Consider the following 19,178-nt stretch of genomic DNA (forward strand, 5'->3'; position numbering starts at 1 on the left):
TTTCATAGACCCATCCGCTGACACGTCCACTCCCAAATATCTGAATACATTCACCTCCTCCATACTCTCTCCCTCCAATCTGATATTCAATCTTTCATCACCTAATCTTTTTGTTATCCTCATAACCTTACTCTTTCCTGTATTCACCTTTAATTTTCTTCTTTTGCACACCCTACCAAATTCATCCACCAATCTCTGCAACTTCTCTTCAGAATCTCCCAAGAGCACAGTGTCATCAGCAAAGAGCAGCTGTGACAACTCCCACTTTGTGTGTGATTCTTTATCTTTTAACTCCACGCCTCTTGCCAAGACCCTCGCATTTACTTCTCTTACAACCCCATCTATAAATATATTAAACAACCACGGTGACATCACACACCCTTGTCTAAGGCCTACTTTTACTGGGAAATAATTTCCCTCTTTCCTACATACTCTAACTTGAGCCTCACTATCCTCGTAAAAACTCTTCACTGCTTTCAGTAACCTACCTCCTACACCATACACTTGCAACATCTGCCACATTGCCCCCCTATCCACCCTGTCATACACCTTTTCCAAATCCATAAATGCCACAAAGACCTCTTTAGCCTTATCTAAATACTGTTCACTTATATGTTTCACTGTAAACACCTGGTCCACACACCCCCTACCTTTCCTAAAGCCTCCTTGTTCATCTGCTATCCTATTCTCCGTCTTACTCTTAATTCTTTCAATAATAACTCTACCATACTCTTTATCAGGTATACTCAGCAGACTTTTTTTTTTTTTTTTTTCAACAAGTCGGTCGTCTCCCACCGAGGCAGGGTGACCCAAAAAAGAAAGAAAATCCCCAAAAAGAAAATACTTTCATCATCATTCAACACTTTCACCACACTCACACATTATCACTGCTTTTGCAGAGGTGCTCAGGATACAACAGTTTAGAAGCATATATGTATAAAGATACACAACATATCCCTCCAAACTGCCAATATCCCAACCCCCTCCTTTAAAGTGCAGGCATTGTACTTCCCATTTCCAGGACTCAAGTCCGACTATATGAAAATAACCGGTTTCCCTGAATCCCTTCACTAAATATTACCCTGCTCACACTCCAAAAGATCGTCAGGTCCCAAGTATCATTCATCTCCATTCACTCCTATCTAACACGCTCATGCACGCTTGCTGGAAGTCAAAGCCCCTCGCCCACAAAACCTCCTTAACCCCCTCTTTCCAACCCTTTCGAGGACGACCCCTACCCCTCTTTCCTTCCCCTATAGATTTATATGCTTTCCATGTCATTCTACTTTGATCCATTCTCTCTAAATGACCAAACCACCTCAACAACCCCTCTTCTGCCCTCTGACTAATGCTTTTATTAACTCCACACCTTCTCCTAATTTCCACACTCTGAATTTTCTGCATAATATTTACACCACACATTGCCCTTAGACAGGACATCTCCACTGCCTCCAACCGTCTCCTCGCTGCTGCATTTACCACCCAAGCTTCACATCCATATAAGAGTGTTGGTACTACTATACTTTCATACATTCCCTTCTTTGCCTCCATAGATAACGTTTTTTTGACTCCACATATACCTCAATGCACCACTCACCTTTTTTCCCTCATCAATTCTATGATTAACCTCATCCTTCATAAATCCATCCGCCGACATGTCAACTCCCAAGTATCTGAAAACATTCACTTCTTCCATACTCCTCCTCCCCAATTTGATATCCAATTTTTCTTTATCTAAATCATTTGATATCCTCATCAACTTACTCTTTTCTATGTTCACTTTCAACTTTCTACCTTTACACACATTCTCAAACTCATCCACTAACCTTTGCAATTTTTCTTTAGAATCTCCCATAAGCACAGTATCATCAGCAAAAAGTAACTGTGTCAATTCCCATTTTGAATTTGATTCCCCATAATTTAATCCCACCCCTCTCCCGAACACCCTAGCATTTACTTCTTTTACAACCCCATCTATAAATATATTAAACAACCATGGTGACATTACACATCCCTGTCTAAGACCTACTTTTACCGGGAAGTATTCTCCCTCTCTTCTACACACCCTAACCTGAGCCTCACTATCCTCATAAAAGCTCTTTACAGCATTTAGTAACTTACCACCTATTCCATAAACTTGCAACATCTGCCACATTGCTCCTCTATCCACTCTATCATATGCCTTTTCTAAATCCATAAATGCAATAAAAACTTCCCTACCTTTATCTAAATACTGTTCACATATATGCTTCAATGTAAACACTTGATCTACACATCCCCTACCCACTCTGAAGCCTCCTTGCTCATCCGCAATTCTACATTCTGTCTTACCTCTAATTCTTTCAATTATAACTCTACCGTATACTTTTCCTGGTATACTCAGTAAACTTATTCCTCTATAATTTTTACAATCTCTTTTGTCCCCTTTCCCTTTATATAAAGGGACTATACATGCTCTCTGCCAATCCCTAGGTACCTTCCCCTCTTTCATACATTTATTAAACAAAAGTACCAACCACTCCAACACTATATTCCCCCCTGCTTTTAACATTTCTGTCATGATCCCATCAGTTCCAGCTGCTTTACCCCCTTTCATTCTACGTAATGCCTCACGTACGTCCACCACACTTACATTCTGCTCTTCTTCACTCCTAAAAGATGGTATACCTCCCTGGCCAGTGCATGAAATTACCGCCTCCCTTTCTTCCTCGACATTTAAAAGTTCCTCAAAATATTCTCTCCATCTACCTAATACCTCCCTCTCCCCATCTACTAACTCCCCTACTCTGTTTTTAACGGACAAATCCATACTTTCCCTAGGCTTTCTTAACTTGTTTAACTCACTCCAAAATTTTTTCTTATTTTCATTAAAATTTCTTGACAGTGCCTCTCCCACTCTTTCATCTGCTCTCCTTTTGCACTCTCTCACCACTCTCTTCACCTTTCTTTTACTCTCCATATACTCTGCTTTTCTTATAACACTTCTGCTTTGTAAAAACCTCTCGTAAGCTACCTTTTTCTCTTTTATCACACCCTTTACTTCATTTTTTTTTTTTTTTTTTTCAACAAGTCGGCCGTCTCCCACCGAGGCAGGGTGACCCAAAAAAGAAAGAAAATCCCCAAAAAGAAAATACTTTCATCATCATTCAACACTTTCACCACACTCGCACATTATCACTGTTTTTGCAGAGGTGCTCAGAATACAACAGTCTAGAAGCATACACATATAAAGATACACAACATATCCCTCCAAACTGCCAATATCCCAAACCCCTCCTTTAAAGTGCAGGCATTGTACTTCCCATTTCCAGGACTCAAGTCCGACTATATGAAAATAACCGGTTTCCCTGAATCCCTTCACTAAATATTACCCTGCTCACACTCCAACAGATCGTCAGGTCCCAAGTACCATTCGTCTCCATTCACTCCTATCTAACACGCTCACGCACGCTTGCTGGAAATCCAAGCCCCTTACCCACAAAACCTCCTTTACCCCCTCTCTCCAACCCTTTCGAGGACGACCCCTACCCCGCCTTCCTTCCCCTATAGATTTATATGCTTTCCATGTCATTCTACTGTGATCCATTCTCTATAAATGACCAAACCACCTCAACAACCCCTCTTCTGCCCTCTGACTAATACTTTTATTAACTCCACACCTTCTCCTAATTTCCACACTCCGAATTTTTTGCATAATATTTACACCACACATTGCCCTTAGACAGGACATCTCCGCTGCCTCCAACCGTCTCCTTGCTGCTGCATTTACCACCCAAGCTTCACACCCATATAAGAGTGTTGGTACTACTATACTTTCATACATTCCCTTCTTTGCCTCCATAGATAACGTTTTTTGACTCCACATATACCTCAACGCACCACTCACCTTTTTTCCCTCATCAATTCTATGATTAACCTCATCCTTCATAAATCCATCCGCCGACACGTCAACTCCCAAGTATCTGAAAACATTCACTTCTTCCATACTCCTCCTCCCCAATTTGATATCCAATTTTTCTTTATCTAAATCATTTGACACCCTCATCACCTTACTCTTTTCTATGTTCACTTTCAACTTTCTACCTTTACACACATTCCCAAACTCATCCACTAACCTTTGCAATTTTTCTTTAGAATCTCCCATAAGCACAGTATCATCAGCAAAAAGTAACTGTGTCAATTCCCATTTTGAATTTGATTCCCCATAATTTAATCCCACCCCTCTCCCAAACACCCTAGCATTTACTTCCTTTACAACCCCATCTATAAATATATTAAACAACCATGGTGACATTACACATCCCTGTCTAAGACCTACTTTTACCGGGAAGTAGTCTCCCTCTCTTCTACACACCCTAACCTGAGCCTCACTATCCTCATAAAAACTCTTTACAGCATTTAATAACTTACCACCTATTCCATATACTTGCAACATCTGCCACATTGCTCCTCTATCCACTCTATCATATGCCTTTTCTAAATCCATAAATGCAATAAAAACCTCCCTATCTTTATCTAAATACTGTTCACATATATGCTTCAATGTAAACACCTGATCTACACATCCCCTACCCACTCTAAAACCTCCTTGCTCATCCGCAATCCTACATTCTGTCTTACCTCTAATTCTTTCAATTATAACCCTACCGTACACTTTTCCTGGTATACTCAGTAAGCTTATTCCTCTGTAATTTTTACAGTCTCTTTTGTCCCCTTTCCCTTTATATAAAGGGACTATACATGCTCTCTGCCAATCCCTAGGTACCTTCCCCTCTTTCATACATTTATTAAACAAAAGTACCAACCACTCCAACACTATATCCCCCCCTGCTTTTAACATTTCTGTCATGATCCCATCAGTTCCAGCTGCTTTACCCCCTTTCATTTTACGTAATGCCTCACGTACCTCCCCCACACTTACATTCTGCTCTTCTTCACTCCTAAAAGATGGTATACCTCCCTGACCAGTGCATGAAATTACTGCCTCTGTTTCTTCCTTAACATTTAAAAGTTCCTCAAAATATTCTCGCCATCTACCCAATACCTCCATCTCCCCATCTACTAACTCCCCTACTCTGTTTTTAACTGACAAATCCATATTTTCCCTAGGCTTTCTTAACTTGTTTAACTCGCTCCAAAATTTTTTCTTATTTTCATTAAAATTTCTTGACAGTGCCTCTCCCACTCTATCATCTGCTCTCCTTTTGCACTCTCTCACCACTCTCTTTACCTTTCTTTTACTCTCCATATACTCTGCTCTTCTTATAACACTTCTGCTTTGTAAAAACCTCTCATAAGCTACCTTTTTCTCTTTTATCACACCCTTTACTTCATCATTCCACCAATCACTCCTCTTTCCTCCTGCCCCCACCCTCCTATAACCACAAACTTCTGCCCCACATTCTAATACTGCATTTTTAAAACTATTCCAACCCTCTTCAACCCCCCCACTACTCATCTTTGCACTAGCCCACCTTTCTGCCAATAGTCGCTTATATCTCACCCGAACTTCCTCCTCCCTTAGTTTATACACTTTCACCTCCCTCTTACTTGTTGTTGCCACCTTCCTCTTTTCCCATCTACCTCTTACTCTAACTGTAGCTACAACTAAATAATGATCCGATATATCAGTTGCCCCTCTATAAACATGTACATCCTGGAGCCTACCCATCAACCTTTTATCCACCAATACATAATCTAATAAACTACTTTCATTACGTGCTACATCATACCTTGTATATTTATTTATCCTCTTTTTCATAAAATATGTATTACTTATTACCAAATTTCTTTCTACACATAGCTCAATTAAAGGCTCCCCATTTACATTTACCCCTGGCACCCCAAATTTACCTACTACTCCCTCCATAACATTTTTACCCACTTTAGCATTAAAATCCCCAACCACCATTACTCTCACACTTGATTCAAAACTCCCCACGCATTCACTCAACATTTCCCAAAATCTCTCTCTCTCCTCTACACTTCTCTCTTCTCCAGGTGCATACACGCTTATTATAACCCACTTTTCACATCCAATCTTTATTTTGCTCCACATAATCCTTGAATTAATACATTTATAGTCCCTCTTTTCCTGCCATAGCTTATCCTTCAACATTATTGCTACTCCTTCTTTAGCTCTAACTCTATTTGAAACCCCTGACCTAATCCCATTTATTCCTCTCCACTGAAACTCTCCCAGCCCCTTCAGCTTTGTTTCACTTAAAGCCAGGACATCCAGCTTTTTCTCATTCATAACATCCACAATCATCTCTTTCTTATCATCTGCACAACATCCACGCACATTCAGACTTCCCACTTTGACATTTTTCTTCTTCTTATTCTTTTTAGTAATCTTTACAGGAAAAGGGGTTACTAGCCCATTGTTCCCGGCATTTTAGTTGACTTTTACAACACGCATGGCTTACGGAGGAAAGATTCTTATTCCACTTCCCCATGGATATAAAAGGAAAATTAATAAGACCAAGAACTATTAAGATAAAATCAAAGAAAACTCAGATGAGTGTGTATAAATAAATGTGTACATGTATGTGTAGTGTGACCTAAGTGTAAGTAGAAGTAGCAAGACATGCCTGTAATCTTGCATATTTATGAGACAGACAAAAGACATCAGCAATCCTACCATCATGTAAAACAATCACAGGCTTCGTTTTACACTCACTTGGTAGGACGGTAGTACCTCCCTGGGTGGTTGCTGTCTACCAACCTACTACTATCATCATTCCACCAATCACTTCTCTTTCCTCCTGCCCCCACCCTCCTATAACCACAAACTTCTGCCCCACATTCTAATACTGCATTTTTAAAACTATTCCAACCCTCTTCAACCCCCCCACTACTCATCTATGCACTAGCCCACCTTTCTGCCAACAGTCGCTTATATCTCGCCCGAACTTCCTCCTCCCTTAGTTTATACACTTTCACCTCCCTCTTACTTGTTGTTGCCACCTTCCTCTTTTCCCATCTACCTCTTACTCTAACTGTAGCTACAACTAAATAATGATCTGATATACCAGTTGCCCCTCTATAAACATGTACATCCTGGAGCCTACCCATCAACCTTTTATCCACCAATACATAATCTAACAAACTACTTTCATTACGTGCTACATCATACCTTGTATATTTATTTATCCTCTTTTTCATAAAATATGTATTACTTATTACCAAATTTCTTTCTACACATAGCTCAATTAAAGGCTCCCCATTTACATTTACCCCTAGCACCCCAAATTTACCTACTACTCCCTCCATAACATTTTTACCCACTTTAGCATTGAAATCCCCAACCACCATTACTCTCACACTTGATTCAAAACTCCCCACGCATTCACTCAACATTTCCCAGAATCTCTCTCTCTCTCCTCTACACTTCTCTCTTCTCCAGGTGCATATACGCTTACTATAACCCACTTTTCACATCCAATCTTTATTTTACTCCACATAATCCTTGAATTTATGCATTTGTAGTCCCTCTTTTCCTGCCATAGCTTATCCTTCAACATTATTGCTACTCCTTCTTTAGCTCTAACTCTATTTGAAACCCCTGACCTAATCCCATTTATTCCTCTCCATTGAAACTCTCCCACCCCCTTCAGCTTTGTTTAACTTAAAGCCAGGACATCCAGTTTCTTCTCATTCATAACATCCACAATCATCTCTTTCTTATCATTTGCACAACATCCACGCACATTCAGACTTCCCACTTTGACAATTTTCTTCTTCTTATTCTTTTTAGTAATCTTTACAGGAAAAGGGGTTACTAGCCCATTGTTCCCGGCATTTTAGTTGACTTTTACAACATGCATGGCTTACGGAGGAAAGATTCTTATTCCACTTCCCCATGGATATAAAAGGAAAAGTAATAAGACCAAGAACTATTAAGATAAAATCAAAGAAAACTCAGATGAGTGTGTATAAATAAACATGTACATGTATGTGTAGTGTGACCTAAGTGTAAGTAGAAGTAGCAAGACGTACCTGTAATCTTGCATATTTATGAGACAGACAAAAGACACCAGCAATCCTACCATCACGTAAAACAATTACAGGCTTTCGTTTTACACTCACTTGGCAGGACGGTAGTACCTCCCTGGGTGGTTGCTGTCTACCAACCTACTACCTATCCCCCTATAATTTTTGCACTCTCTTTTATCCCCTTTGCCTTTATACAAAGGAACTATGCATGCTCTCTGCCAATCCCTAGGTACCTTACCCTCTTCCATACATTTATTAAATAATTGCACCAACCACTCCAAAACTATATCCCCACCTGCTTTTAACATTTCTATCTTTATCCCATCAATCCCGGCTGCCTTACCCCCTTTCATTTTACCTACTGCCTCACGAACTTCCCCCACACTCACAACTGGCTCTTCCTCACTCCTACAAGATGTTATTCTTCCTTGTCCTATACACGAAATCACAGCTTCCCTATCTTCATCAACATTTAACAATTCCTCAAAATATTCCCTCCATCTTCCCAATACCTCTAACTCTCCATTTAATAACTCTCCTCTCCTATTTTTAACTGACAAATCCATTTGTTCTCTAGGCTTTCTTAACTTGTTAATCTCACTCCAAAACTTTTACTTATTTTCAACAAAATTTGTTGATAACATCTCACCCACTCTCTCATTTGCTCTCTTTTTACATTGCTTCACCACTCTCTTAACCTCTCTCTTTTTCTCCATATACTCTTCCCTCCTTGCATCACTTCTACTTTGTAAAAACTTCTCATATGCTAACTTTTTCTCCCTTACTACTCTCTTTACATCATCATTCCACCAATCGCTCCTCTTCCCTCCCGCACCCACTTTCCTGTAACCACAAACTTCTGCTGAACACTCTAACACTACATTTTTAAACCTACCCCATACCTCTTCGACCCCATTGCCTATGCTCTCATTAGCCCATCTATCCTCCAATAGCTGTTTATATCTTACCCTAACTGCCTCCTCTTTTAGTTTATAAACCTTCACCTCTCTCTTCCCTGATGCTTCTATTCTCCTTGTACCCCATCTACCTTTTACTCTCAGTGTAGCTACAACTAGAAAGTGATCTGATATATCTGTGGCCCCTCTATAAACATGTACATCCTGAAGTCTACTCAACAGTCTTTTATCTACCAATACATAATCCAACAAACTACTGTCATTTTGCCCTACATCATATCTTGTATACTTATTTATCCTCTTTTTCTTAAAATATGTATTACCTATAACTAAACCCCTTTCTATACAAAGTTCAATCAAAGGGCTCCCATTATCATTTACACCTGGCACCCCAAACTTACCTACCACACCCTCTCTAAAAGTTTCTCCTACTTTAGCATTCAGGTCCCCTACCATAATTACTCTCTCACTTGGTTCAAAGGCTCCTATACATTCACTTAACATCTCCCAAAATCTCTCTCTCTCCTCTGCATTCCTCTCTTCTCCAGGTGCATACACACTTATTATGACCCACTTCTCGCATCCAACCTTTACTTTAATCCACATAATTCTTGAATTTACACATTCATATTCTCTTTTCTCCTTCCATAACTGATCATTTAACATTACTGCTACCCCTTCCTTTGCTCTAACTCTCTCAGATACTCCAGATACATACATGTATACGCTTCTAAACTGTTGTATTCTGAGCACCTCTGCAAAAAAAGTGATCATGTGTGAGTGAGGTGAAAGTGTTAAATGATGATGAAAGTATTTAAAAAAAAAAACCTTCATTTTCTCTTTTAGGGTCACCCTGCCTCAGTGGGATATGGCCAGTTTGATGAACAAAAAAATATATACGAGTCAAGAAAACGATTCAATCACATAATTTTTATTAAAAGAATTATACAATAGATCTAACCTGTGGTATTTTGAATGTCTTGCCTAATTTGGTTGATTCCCTGGAGGTATCTAACCTTGGAAACATCCCCAAGGGCTGCATAACAACGCTCAGCAATATACAAATGACGCCCCTCCAGTGTCAGTCGAGCAAGTGTACGCCACATGGTTTCTGCCTCAGCAGTCATTGGCAGTGTCTGAAATAAAAAAAGAAATTAATAATTAGTGTGATTCTTATAATAAATTATACACACAGAATCAAAGAAACAGAGCTAGATTAAAAGGTAGTAAAAGATAGCATCATACAATACAGATGTTCATATGTAAATCTCATTAAGTTCATTCACATTAGTGAATCAAGAATTGAAACTTGGGCCCAAAAGCAAGAGTTTCACTTAAAAAATAAATAGGTAATTACAGCAACATATGCTGGAAACACAAGTCTCTGTCTTGGAGGGATAAGACTGTTGAGGTAAAAAAACAAATAATAAAATAAAAGAAGTGCAGGAATTTTAGATTAGGAGACTAGGCTGGTATCATATAATGTGTCCTGACCACTATGGATAGCTTTAATTAGCCAGAAAATTGTAGACCTCATTAAGAAAAAATCTTATGACTGACAAAAACAAATATGAAAAAGCATTCAAAAGGACCAGAGAGAAAAAAAGGAGAGCAGCACATAGGAAAAATTCCCCTTTCAACCTCTACCTTATTTATATTATGCATGGACAACAACTATCTGACACTCTCTTAGCCTTCCATGGACAGAGACATTACAAGTTTCATACAGGTTTGATATAGTGGTCTATTCCACACCACATTTACAACAGTCATGTTATGAAAATTTTGAATCAATACTTTGAGACTGGAGTTGATTATTTTTCATTCTTTTTTTTTTTGTACAGTGAATATTCCAATGTTACTTTGAAACAGATTTTTAATCTCCATACTCTTTATGTAATATTGTCTATTTATGATATATATTGGTAAACTTTTTTTTACACATGTTTAGTGTATATTTCATTATTTCCCCTGTGCAAAACATGAATGACAAGCACATCAGTCATTTTAGTTTGTTATTTTTAATGGTATACCTTATGGCAGTTTGTTTACAACTGTTGATGTGGGGAGCCTTGTTGTTTTCATTTGATATTACTGTGCTATATTTTTTCTGTAACAAATTTTTTAATAATTTATTTATGAATAACAAAAAAAACTTGTGATGTATCAATGGCAAATTATCATACGCTGCTCATGGAAGTAGGCTAGGCTAGTGGACCATGTCAGTTCACTCAGCTTTTCTGAATGTGGCAGTCTAATGGAAGTGATGTGGTTATATTTATGCATGTGATATAAACTGTAAGGTTATTTGTGTATGACTAATACCAACGGATAAGGAATATCAGTTTATAAGTAACAAAAATGAAACTTGTGATGATAAAAACCAGAAAAACTAAAAGTATGAGCCAAGAATTAATGAAAATAAAGAAAAAATACCGAAAAAAATTGAAAAAATTAAAGCTGGAAAAAATACAATGCATTATTTCCTAACAGACAATCTGATTCCACTTAATGAAAAGAAAGGAAGCATCTATTCTTTAGAGAAAGAGTACTTTATCAGCATCAAAGTACCTGCCTCAAAGGAAATACATACCTCAAGATAATTCATGGCCCGCAAGAAGTCACCATCATCAATAGCAGTTCCAAACTCTATTAACCCTTCATCTAAGGCATAGGATAATTCCTGGACACCATCTTGTACAATAACCTGAAATACATTACTGAAAGTATAGTAGTACCAACACTCTTATATGGGTGTGAAGCTTGGGTTGTGAATGCGGCAGCGAGGAGGCAGTTGGAGGCTGTGGAGATGTCCTGTCTAAGAGCAATGTGTGGTGTAAATATTATGCAGAAAATTCGGAGTGTGGAAATTAGGAGAAGGTGTGGAGTTAATAAAAGTATTAGTCAGAGGGCTGAAGAGGAGTTGTTGAGGTGGTTTGGTCATTTAGAAAGAATGGATCAAAGTAGAATGGCATGGAGAGCATTTAAATCTGTAGGGGAAGGAAGGCGGGGTAGGGGTCGTCCTTGAAAAGGTTGGAAGGAAGGGGTAAGGGAGGTTTTTGGGCGAGGGGCTTGGACTTCCAGCAGGCGTGCATGAGCGTGTTCGATAGGAGTGAATGGAGACGAATGGTACAGTGTATTTGGGACCTGACGATCTGTTGGAGTGTGAGCAGGGTAATATTTAGTGAAGGGATTCAGGAAAACTTGTTATTTTTATATAGCTGGACTTGAGTCCTGGAAATGGGAAGTACAATGCCTGCACTCTAAAGGAGGGGTTTCGGGATATTAGCAGTTTGGAGGGATATGTTGTGTATCTTTATACGTATATGCTTCTAAACTGTTGTGTCCTGAGCACCTCTGCAAAAACAGTGATTATGTGTGAGTGAGGTGAAAGTATTGAATGATGATGAAATTATTTTCTTTTTGGGTATTTTCTTTCTTTTTGGGTCACCCTGCCTTGGTGGGAGATGGCCGACTTGTTAAAAAAAAAAAAAAAATTATTGAAGACATACACTACATATTTACTTTAGAATTACCCAAAAGTGTGAGCAGGGTAATATTTTGTGAAGGGATTCAGGGAAACCAGTTAGCAGAATTTGAGTCCTGGAAATGGGAAACACAATTCCAGCACTTTAGAGGAGGGGTTTGGGATATTGGCTGTTTGGAGGGACATCTAAACTGTCATATCTGAGTACCTCTGCAAAGACAGTGATTATGTATGAATAATGGTGAAAGTGTTGAACAATGATGAAAGGTTTTTTCTTTCTTTGTGGGTCACCCTGCCTCGGTGGGAAACGACCGATGTGTTAAAAAATATGTCTATACCTTAATCTGTTACCTTTTAATACTGCACTGTTAATATACAAACAACTTTGTGACCACTTCCAGTAATCTCATCATGATCAATAGTTAAAGGTCAAGCTATAGTGACTTTTATTCTTCATGCTCTCAATACTATGCAATTAAGTAGTGTATACCTTGTAATCTGATGAAGAGAAATAAATAAACATATTTACCACAGGCTGCATGTTGTCTTACATGAGATGCTGAGAAAAAAATGTTGATGAACTCGCCGAATGTCACTTTTTAGAAAATCACCTATAAATTTTTGCAACGTGTTTACAACAATGTTTCAGTAACCAACCCTACAATTTTCATCAAGCTTGTCTCATTTTAAAGTAAATTTAATGAGCTTTAAGGTGGTATGACAAATACATTGATTTTCTTGTCAGCCAATTCACTATTTTTGAGCAAGACCACATGGTCATGGTAAAAGTGATGAACTTGCCAACCTGAGTAATGCATATGATACTTGAAAGAACGATGAACATATCTGTTATAGAAAACATAATTTTTGCTCACTGATGAGTTCACTGGTCTTCTTCTATGATGATACAGTATATAGTATGATATACAGTGCTAGTCACACCATTATGCCAGATGAGAGCCCTGGCGTAATGCTGTGACGAACATCAAAGGCCTACCATACAGGGGCTCTTTTTTCGTCAGTGCATTATGCCGGGTAGCAGCCATTAGCATGATGTCATGGCCTGCCGCCACATTCCACAGTGACTCCTCAGTGCTCACATGGCTGTGGTGAGAGGAAGTATTGCACTTTTGTCTTTCATCTGCCCCCATCTTTTGTTCAGTGTTCTTTTGGTTTTGGGGCTATACATGTTTGATTATGGGTAAAAGGAAATCTTTAACACCTGAAACTATAGCTAAAATCATAGGGCTTCACAAAGCTGGGCACCAGATGACAGAAATAGTGGAGAATGTTGGTGTGTGTGTGTGAGCATTCAGTGAGGAACTGGATGTAGCGTTTCAAGGCAAGTAGAGGTGTCGAGTTACCATCTGCCAAACCTCAGCCTGACCCCTCGAAGAAGATATCTGTTCGTAAATTAACTGTGTTAAAGAAGCAGTTAGAGAGTACACCTAAGATAACTAATAGAGAATTGAAAGAAAAGAACCCACATCTTCTCTCAGAGGTGTCTGTATGAACTGTTAACAGATGTGTGTCAGAACTGGGCTACAGTAGTCACCACCAGGTTAAGAAACTGATCCTCTCCAAGCCACAGAAGAAATGTAGGCTGGATTTATGCAAAGAAATATCTTCACTGGAATCCTCAACAGTGGTCTGAAGTACTTTGGAGTGATAAAGCAACCTTCATTATCACCTGTAACCGTGGGGGACGTGTGTAGTGGCCCAGAGGAAGTGACCCACTAGACCCACGATACACCTGTGGAACCACCAAACACATAGAATCGCTCATGGTCTGGGGGTATTTCAGTGCTCAGAGTGTTGGTGAACTCATTGTGCTTCCTAAAAACCAGTATATGAACCAGTATAATTACCTGGAGTTATTGTGTGACAATTTACCCGAGGCGTTTGACAAGTGTGGGGCTACGGTTTTTATGCAGGATTGTGCACCGTGTCATACTGCCAAATCTGTAGTTCATTGGCTTAAGGACTGTGAAGTGAGGTTCTTTAATGACTGGCCAAGCAATTCGCCTGGCAATTCCCCAGACCTAAACCCTATTGAAAACCTCTGGTCAATAGTGAAACAAAGTTTACTGGGCAAGGATATCAGTTCCATCCCCTGGCTGGAGGCTGCTCTACATGAGGAATGGAATCATATACCTCCCCAAACCCTCAAGAATTTGTGTGAGAGTCTTCCTACATGGCTGAGGGACGTGACTAAGTGTAAAGGATGCAGCACCAAGTATTAAAACCTCAGCAAGTGTGCAAATATATATATAATACAATCTTTCACGGCATGTGTTTGTGTTTTGGTACGTGTGTGGGGGAAAGGGCGGCATAATGCCGTTACTAGCACTGTAGTATACATGTACATGATGAAGTATTTAAGATGTGGGCTCTGAGATGTTATATGTGAAATTCTTATATAGGTTAGTGGACGAGTTTGGGAGGGTGTGTAAAGGTAGGAAGTTGAAAGTGAACATAGATAAGAGTAAGGTGATGAGGGTATTAAATGATTTAGATAAAGAAAAATTGGAGAGAAGGAGTATGGAAGAAGTGAATGTTTTTAGATATTTGGGAGTTGATGTGTCAGCGGACGGGTTTATGAAGGATGAGTTAACCATAGAATTGACGAGGGAAAAAAGGTGAGTGGTGCGTTGAAGTATGTGTGGAGACAAAAACTGTTATCAATGGAGGCAAAGAAGGGAATGTATGAAAGTATAATGGTGCCAACACTCTTATATGGGAGTGAAGCTTAGGTTGTAAATGATACAGCGAGGAGGCGGTTGGAGGCAATGAAGATGTCCTGTCTAAGGGCAATGTGTGGTGTAAATATTATGCAGAGAATTTGAAGTGTGGAAATTAGGAGAAGGTGTGGAGTTAATAAAAGTATTAGTCAGAGGGCTGAAGAGGGGTTGTTGAGGTGGTTTGGTCATTTAGAAAGAATGGATCAAAGCAGAATGACATGGAGAGCATTTAAATCTGTAGGAGAAGGAAGGCGGGGTAGGGGTCATCCTCGAAAAGGTTGGAAGGAAGGGGTAAAGGAGGTTTTGTGGGCGAGGGGCTTGGACTTCCAGCAGGCGTGCATGAGCGTGTTCGATAGGAGTGAATGGAGACAAATGGTACAGTGTATTTGGGACCTGACGATCTGTTGGAGTGTGAGCAGGGTAATATTTAGTGAAGGGATTCAGGGAAACCGGTTATTTTTATATAGCCGGACTTGAGTCCTGGAAATGGGAAGTACAATGCCTGCACTCTAAAGGAGGGGTTTTGGGATATTAGCAGTTTGGAGGGATATGTTGTGTATCTTTATACGTATATGCTTCTAAACTGTTGTGTTCTGAGCACCTCTGCAAAAACAGTGATTATGTGTGAGTGAGGTGAAAGTGTTGAATGATGATGAAAGTATTTTCTTTTTGGGGATTTTCTTTCTTTTTGGGTCACCCTGCCTCGGTGGGAGACGGCCGACTTGCTGAAAAAAAAAAAAATATATACAGTGGACCCCCGGTTTACGATATTATTTCATTCCAGAAGTATGTTCAGGTGCCATTACTGAACAAATTTGTTCCCATAAGGAATATTGTGAATTAGATTAGTCCATTTCAGACCCCCAAACATACATGTACAAACGCGCTTACATAAATACACTTACATAATTGGTCGCATTGGGAGTTGATCGTAAAGCAGGGAGGGGTCCACTGTATATAAATATAGTGAATCAGTAGCACAAAGAACAGCACCCTCAATCTTCTCACCACTGAGGTAGGGTGACCCAACAAAGAAGAATAAAACTCTTCATTTTATATTTACTAATTAGTACAAAAGGGATTACTAGCCCCCTTGCTCTCAGTATTTTAGTTGCCTCTTACAACATGACTTATGAGGGAAGGATTTTCTTCACTTCTCCATTATATTTTCCCACTTTATAACCTTCCTTGCAAAAATATTTTTTACCATCCCTAAAAGATTCATCCTACCCTCTTTTAAATTCTATTAATTATAATAATAACTTATTATAGAGCAAATCAATATATTACACTATGAAAAAGTAGCACTGCAATTTCGACTTCATGTAATTTTTCCAAATACATACAACTACAATAATATAAATTCTTCTTCAAATAAACATTGTACTGAATGTTCCTAACTAATCATAACACTTTGAAAATTTTAATTAAGAAATATATGTATACTATACCTCAGTCCTGCCATCTGCTCTCTCCACATCAACAACTTCTCCTTTAATTTGGAATAGAGTTACTCGTTCAGGGGTGTCAATGTTGTACCACACACACAACTGCTCACGACTCTGTGCTACCACAACATCACTACCTGGAACCCACTGCATCAAAGAACAATGTTCTTTTAGTCAGAACACTTGAGAAAATGAATTAAATGCATCAACAGAGAGTGAAAGATGATACAGACAGTATATTTTGAATGTTAACTCGTGTAATTAATGTACCTGACTGAATTAGTCATATTTCATCTAAACTCCTGTATATTATTCTTTTCATGAAGAAGTGTTAAACTTAGAGGGTCACACATTACTTAGGGAATGGGAGGTAATCAGATTTGATCCAACAGGCTCAGAAAGATCATTACCCCGGTGGTCATACTTTGGTTTCCCATTTTCATTAATTTGCCTCTGATAGGGTTGAATCTAGTAAGCAATTGTTCAACTATTTCAGTAGTAGTCTATCCAGGTCTACTTGCAACCTCATAACTTCAGCATTATTTGTAACTGTGAGTATGTCAGAGTCCACCCAAGTCATTAGGTTATTAACCCTTTCACAGCCTTCCACACAGAACTACATCACTGACACCAGTGTCACTCATGAAGATATACTTCTTCAGCACATGAGAGAATGGGTCTGTGTGGTTGGTGTGCACAGTACAAAAAATAAAGAGTCCTGCCCCATGCAATGCATGACAGGAAAAGCAACCCTCTGATGTTGTGTTTGGTTTAAAACAGCAACACTGATATGTTTTCTAGGGTAGTTTTTATGGTTGTATTGCTGTTCTTGGTTGGCTTAAGACTGGAAGTATTACAGCTAGTCAATAAAGCTCTACTTCAAATTCAACTTAATTTTTGTAGGGAGAATTGTTATACTTATTCCTGAAAGACATACATTACATACAATACATGGAAAACAAAGTATTTGTGACACCTGACTAATTTTTCCACAATATCACTATATATCAAAAATTTCATGTCACTTTAAATTAATGAATTAGAAAAACAAATTTACTGTGCAGCATTTAGCCAGAACAACTGCTCCACAGTACTCTGAATGCCAACCTGAACAAACGTTGAGTAATTTAGTATTGTTGTTTTCTGAAGAGTTGCCACATTTACAAGCATCAGTCTTTGCCGCTTATCTCTGAACAACAGCTGAGAACCTGTTTCATTTAATTCTACCCAATCGATTCGCGAGTCGTGAGTTACTTGTCCCAGTGAGAGGCCATAAGTCAAATCCACTGAAAAAGAGAATGTAGACATATTCTTGATTTTTTTCAACATGACAACTGTCTCCCACCAAGGCAGGGTGACCCAAAAAAGAAACACCATCATTCAACACTTTCACCATCATTCACACAATATCACTGTCTTTGCAGAGGCACTCAGATATGATAGCTTAGATGTCACTCCCAAAAGCCAATATCCCAAACCCCTTCTTTAAAGTGCAGGCATTGTACTTCCCATCTCCAGGAAAGTCTGGCTAACCAGTTTCCTTGAACCCTTTCACAAAATATTACCCTGCTCACACTCCAACAGCTTGTCAGGTCCCAAAAACCATTTATCTCCATTCATTCCTATCTAATATGCTCATGCACACTTGCTGGAAGCCCAAGTCCCTCGCCCACAAAACCTCAGTTACCCCTCTCTCCAACCTTTATGAGGATGACCCCTACTCCTGCCTTCCTTCCCCTACAGATTTTTATGCTCTCCAAATCAATCTATTCTGTTCCATTCTCTCTAAATTACCAAACCACCTCAACAACCCCTCTTCAGCCCTCTGACTAATACTTTTAGTACTCCACACCTAATTTCCACACTATGAATTCTCTGCACAATATTTACACCACACATTGCCCTTAGACACATCATCTCCACTGCTTCCAGCCTCCTCCTTGCTGCAGCATTTACAACCCATGCTTCACACTCATATAAGAGTGTTGGCACCACTATACTCTCGTACATTCCCTTCTTTGCCTCCATGGACAATGTTTTTTGTCTCCACAGATACCTCAATGCACCACTCACCTCTTTTCCTTCATCAATTCTATGGTTAACCTCATCCTTCATAAATCTATCTGCTGACATACTATAAATATGTTAAACAATCATGGTGACATCACACATCCTTGTCTAGGAAGTAATCTCCCTCTCTCCTATACACCCTAACCTGAGCCTTACTATCCTCATAAAAACTCTATACAGCATTTAGTAACTTACTACCTATTTCAAACACTTGTAACATCTTCCTGCTCTTCAATAATAATCCTACCATACACTTTACCTGGTACATATACTCGGTAAACTTATTCCCCTATAATTTTTACAATTCTAGGTAGTAGGTTGGTAGACAGCAACTGACCAGGGAGGTACTACTGTCCTGCCAAGTGACAATAAAACGAAAGCCTGTAATTGTTTTACATGATGGTAGGATTGCTGGTGTCTTTTTTCTGTCTCATAAACATGCAAGATTTCAGGTATGTCTTGCTACTTCTACTTACACTTAGGTCACACTACACATACATGTACAAGCATATATATA

At 39.1% G+C, this 19,178-nt stretch overlaps 1 protein-coding gene across 1 annotated transcript in view; it reads right to left on the reverse strand.

Annotated features, from left to right (window-relative positions):
• Nucleotides 1-19,178, reverse strand: part of Oseg2 (intraflagellar transport protein Oseg2) — a 142,570-nt gene that overhangs the window by 67,970 nt on the left and 55,422 nt on the right. Inside the window, exons 11-14 of the mRNA XM_053794663.2 lie at nt 17,699-17,877; nt 16,595-16,738; nt 11,509-11,622; nt 9,877-10,051 (exon numbers count right to left, since the gene is read on the reverse strand). Coding sequence (XP_053650638.2) covers nt 9,877-10,051; nt 11,509-11,622; nt 16,595-16,738; nt 17,699-17,877 — 612 coding nt within the window. The remainder of the gene's footprint in view (nt 1-9,876; nt 10,052-11,508; nt 11,623-16,594; nt 16,739-17,698; nt 17,878-19,178) is intronic.

This window comes from Cherax quadricarinatus, chromosome 73 (assembly GCF_038502225.1).
Source record: "Cherax quadricarinatus isolate ZL_2023a chromosome 73, ASM3850222v1, whole genome shotgun sequence".
Taxonomy (NCBI): Eukaryota; Metazoa; Arthropoda; class Malacostraca; order Decapoda; family Parastacidae; genus Cherax; species Cherax quadricarinatus.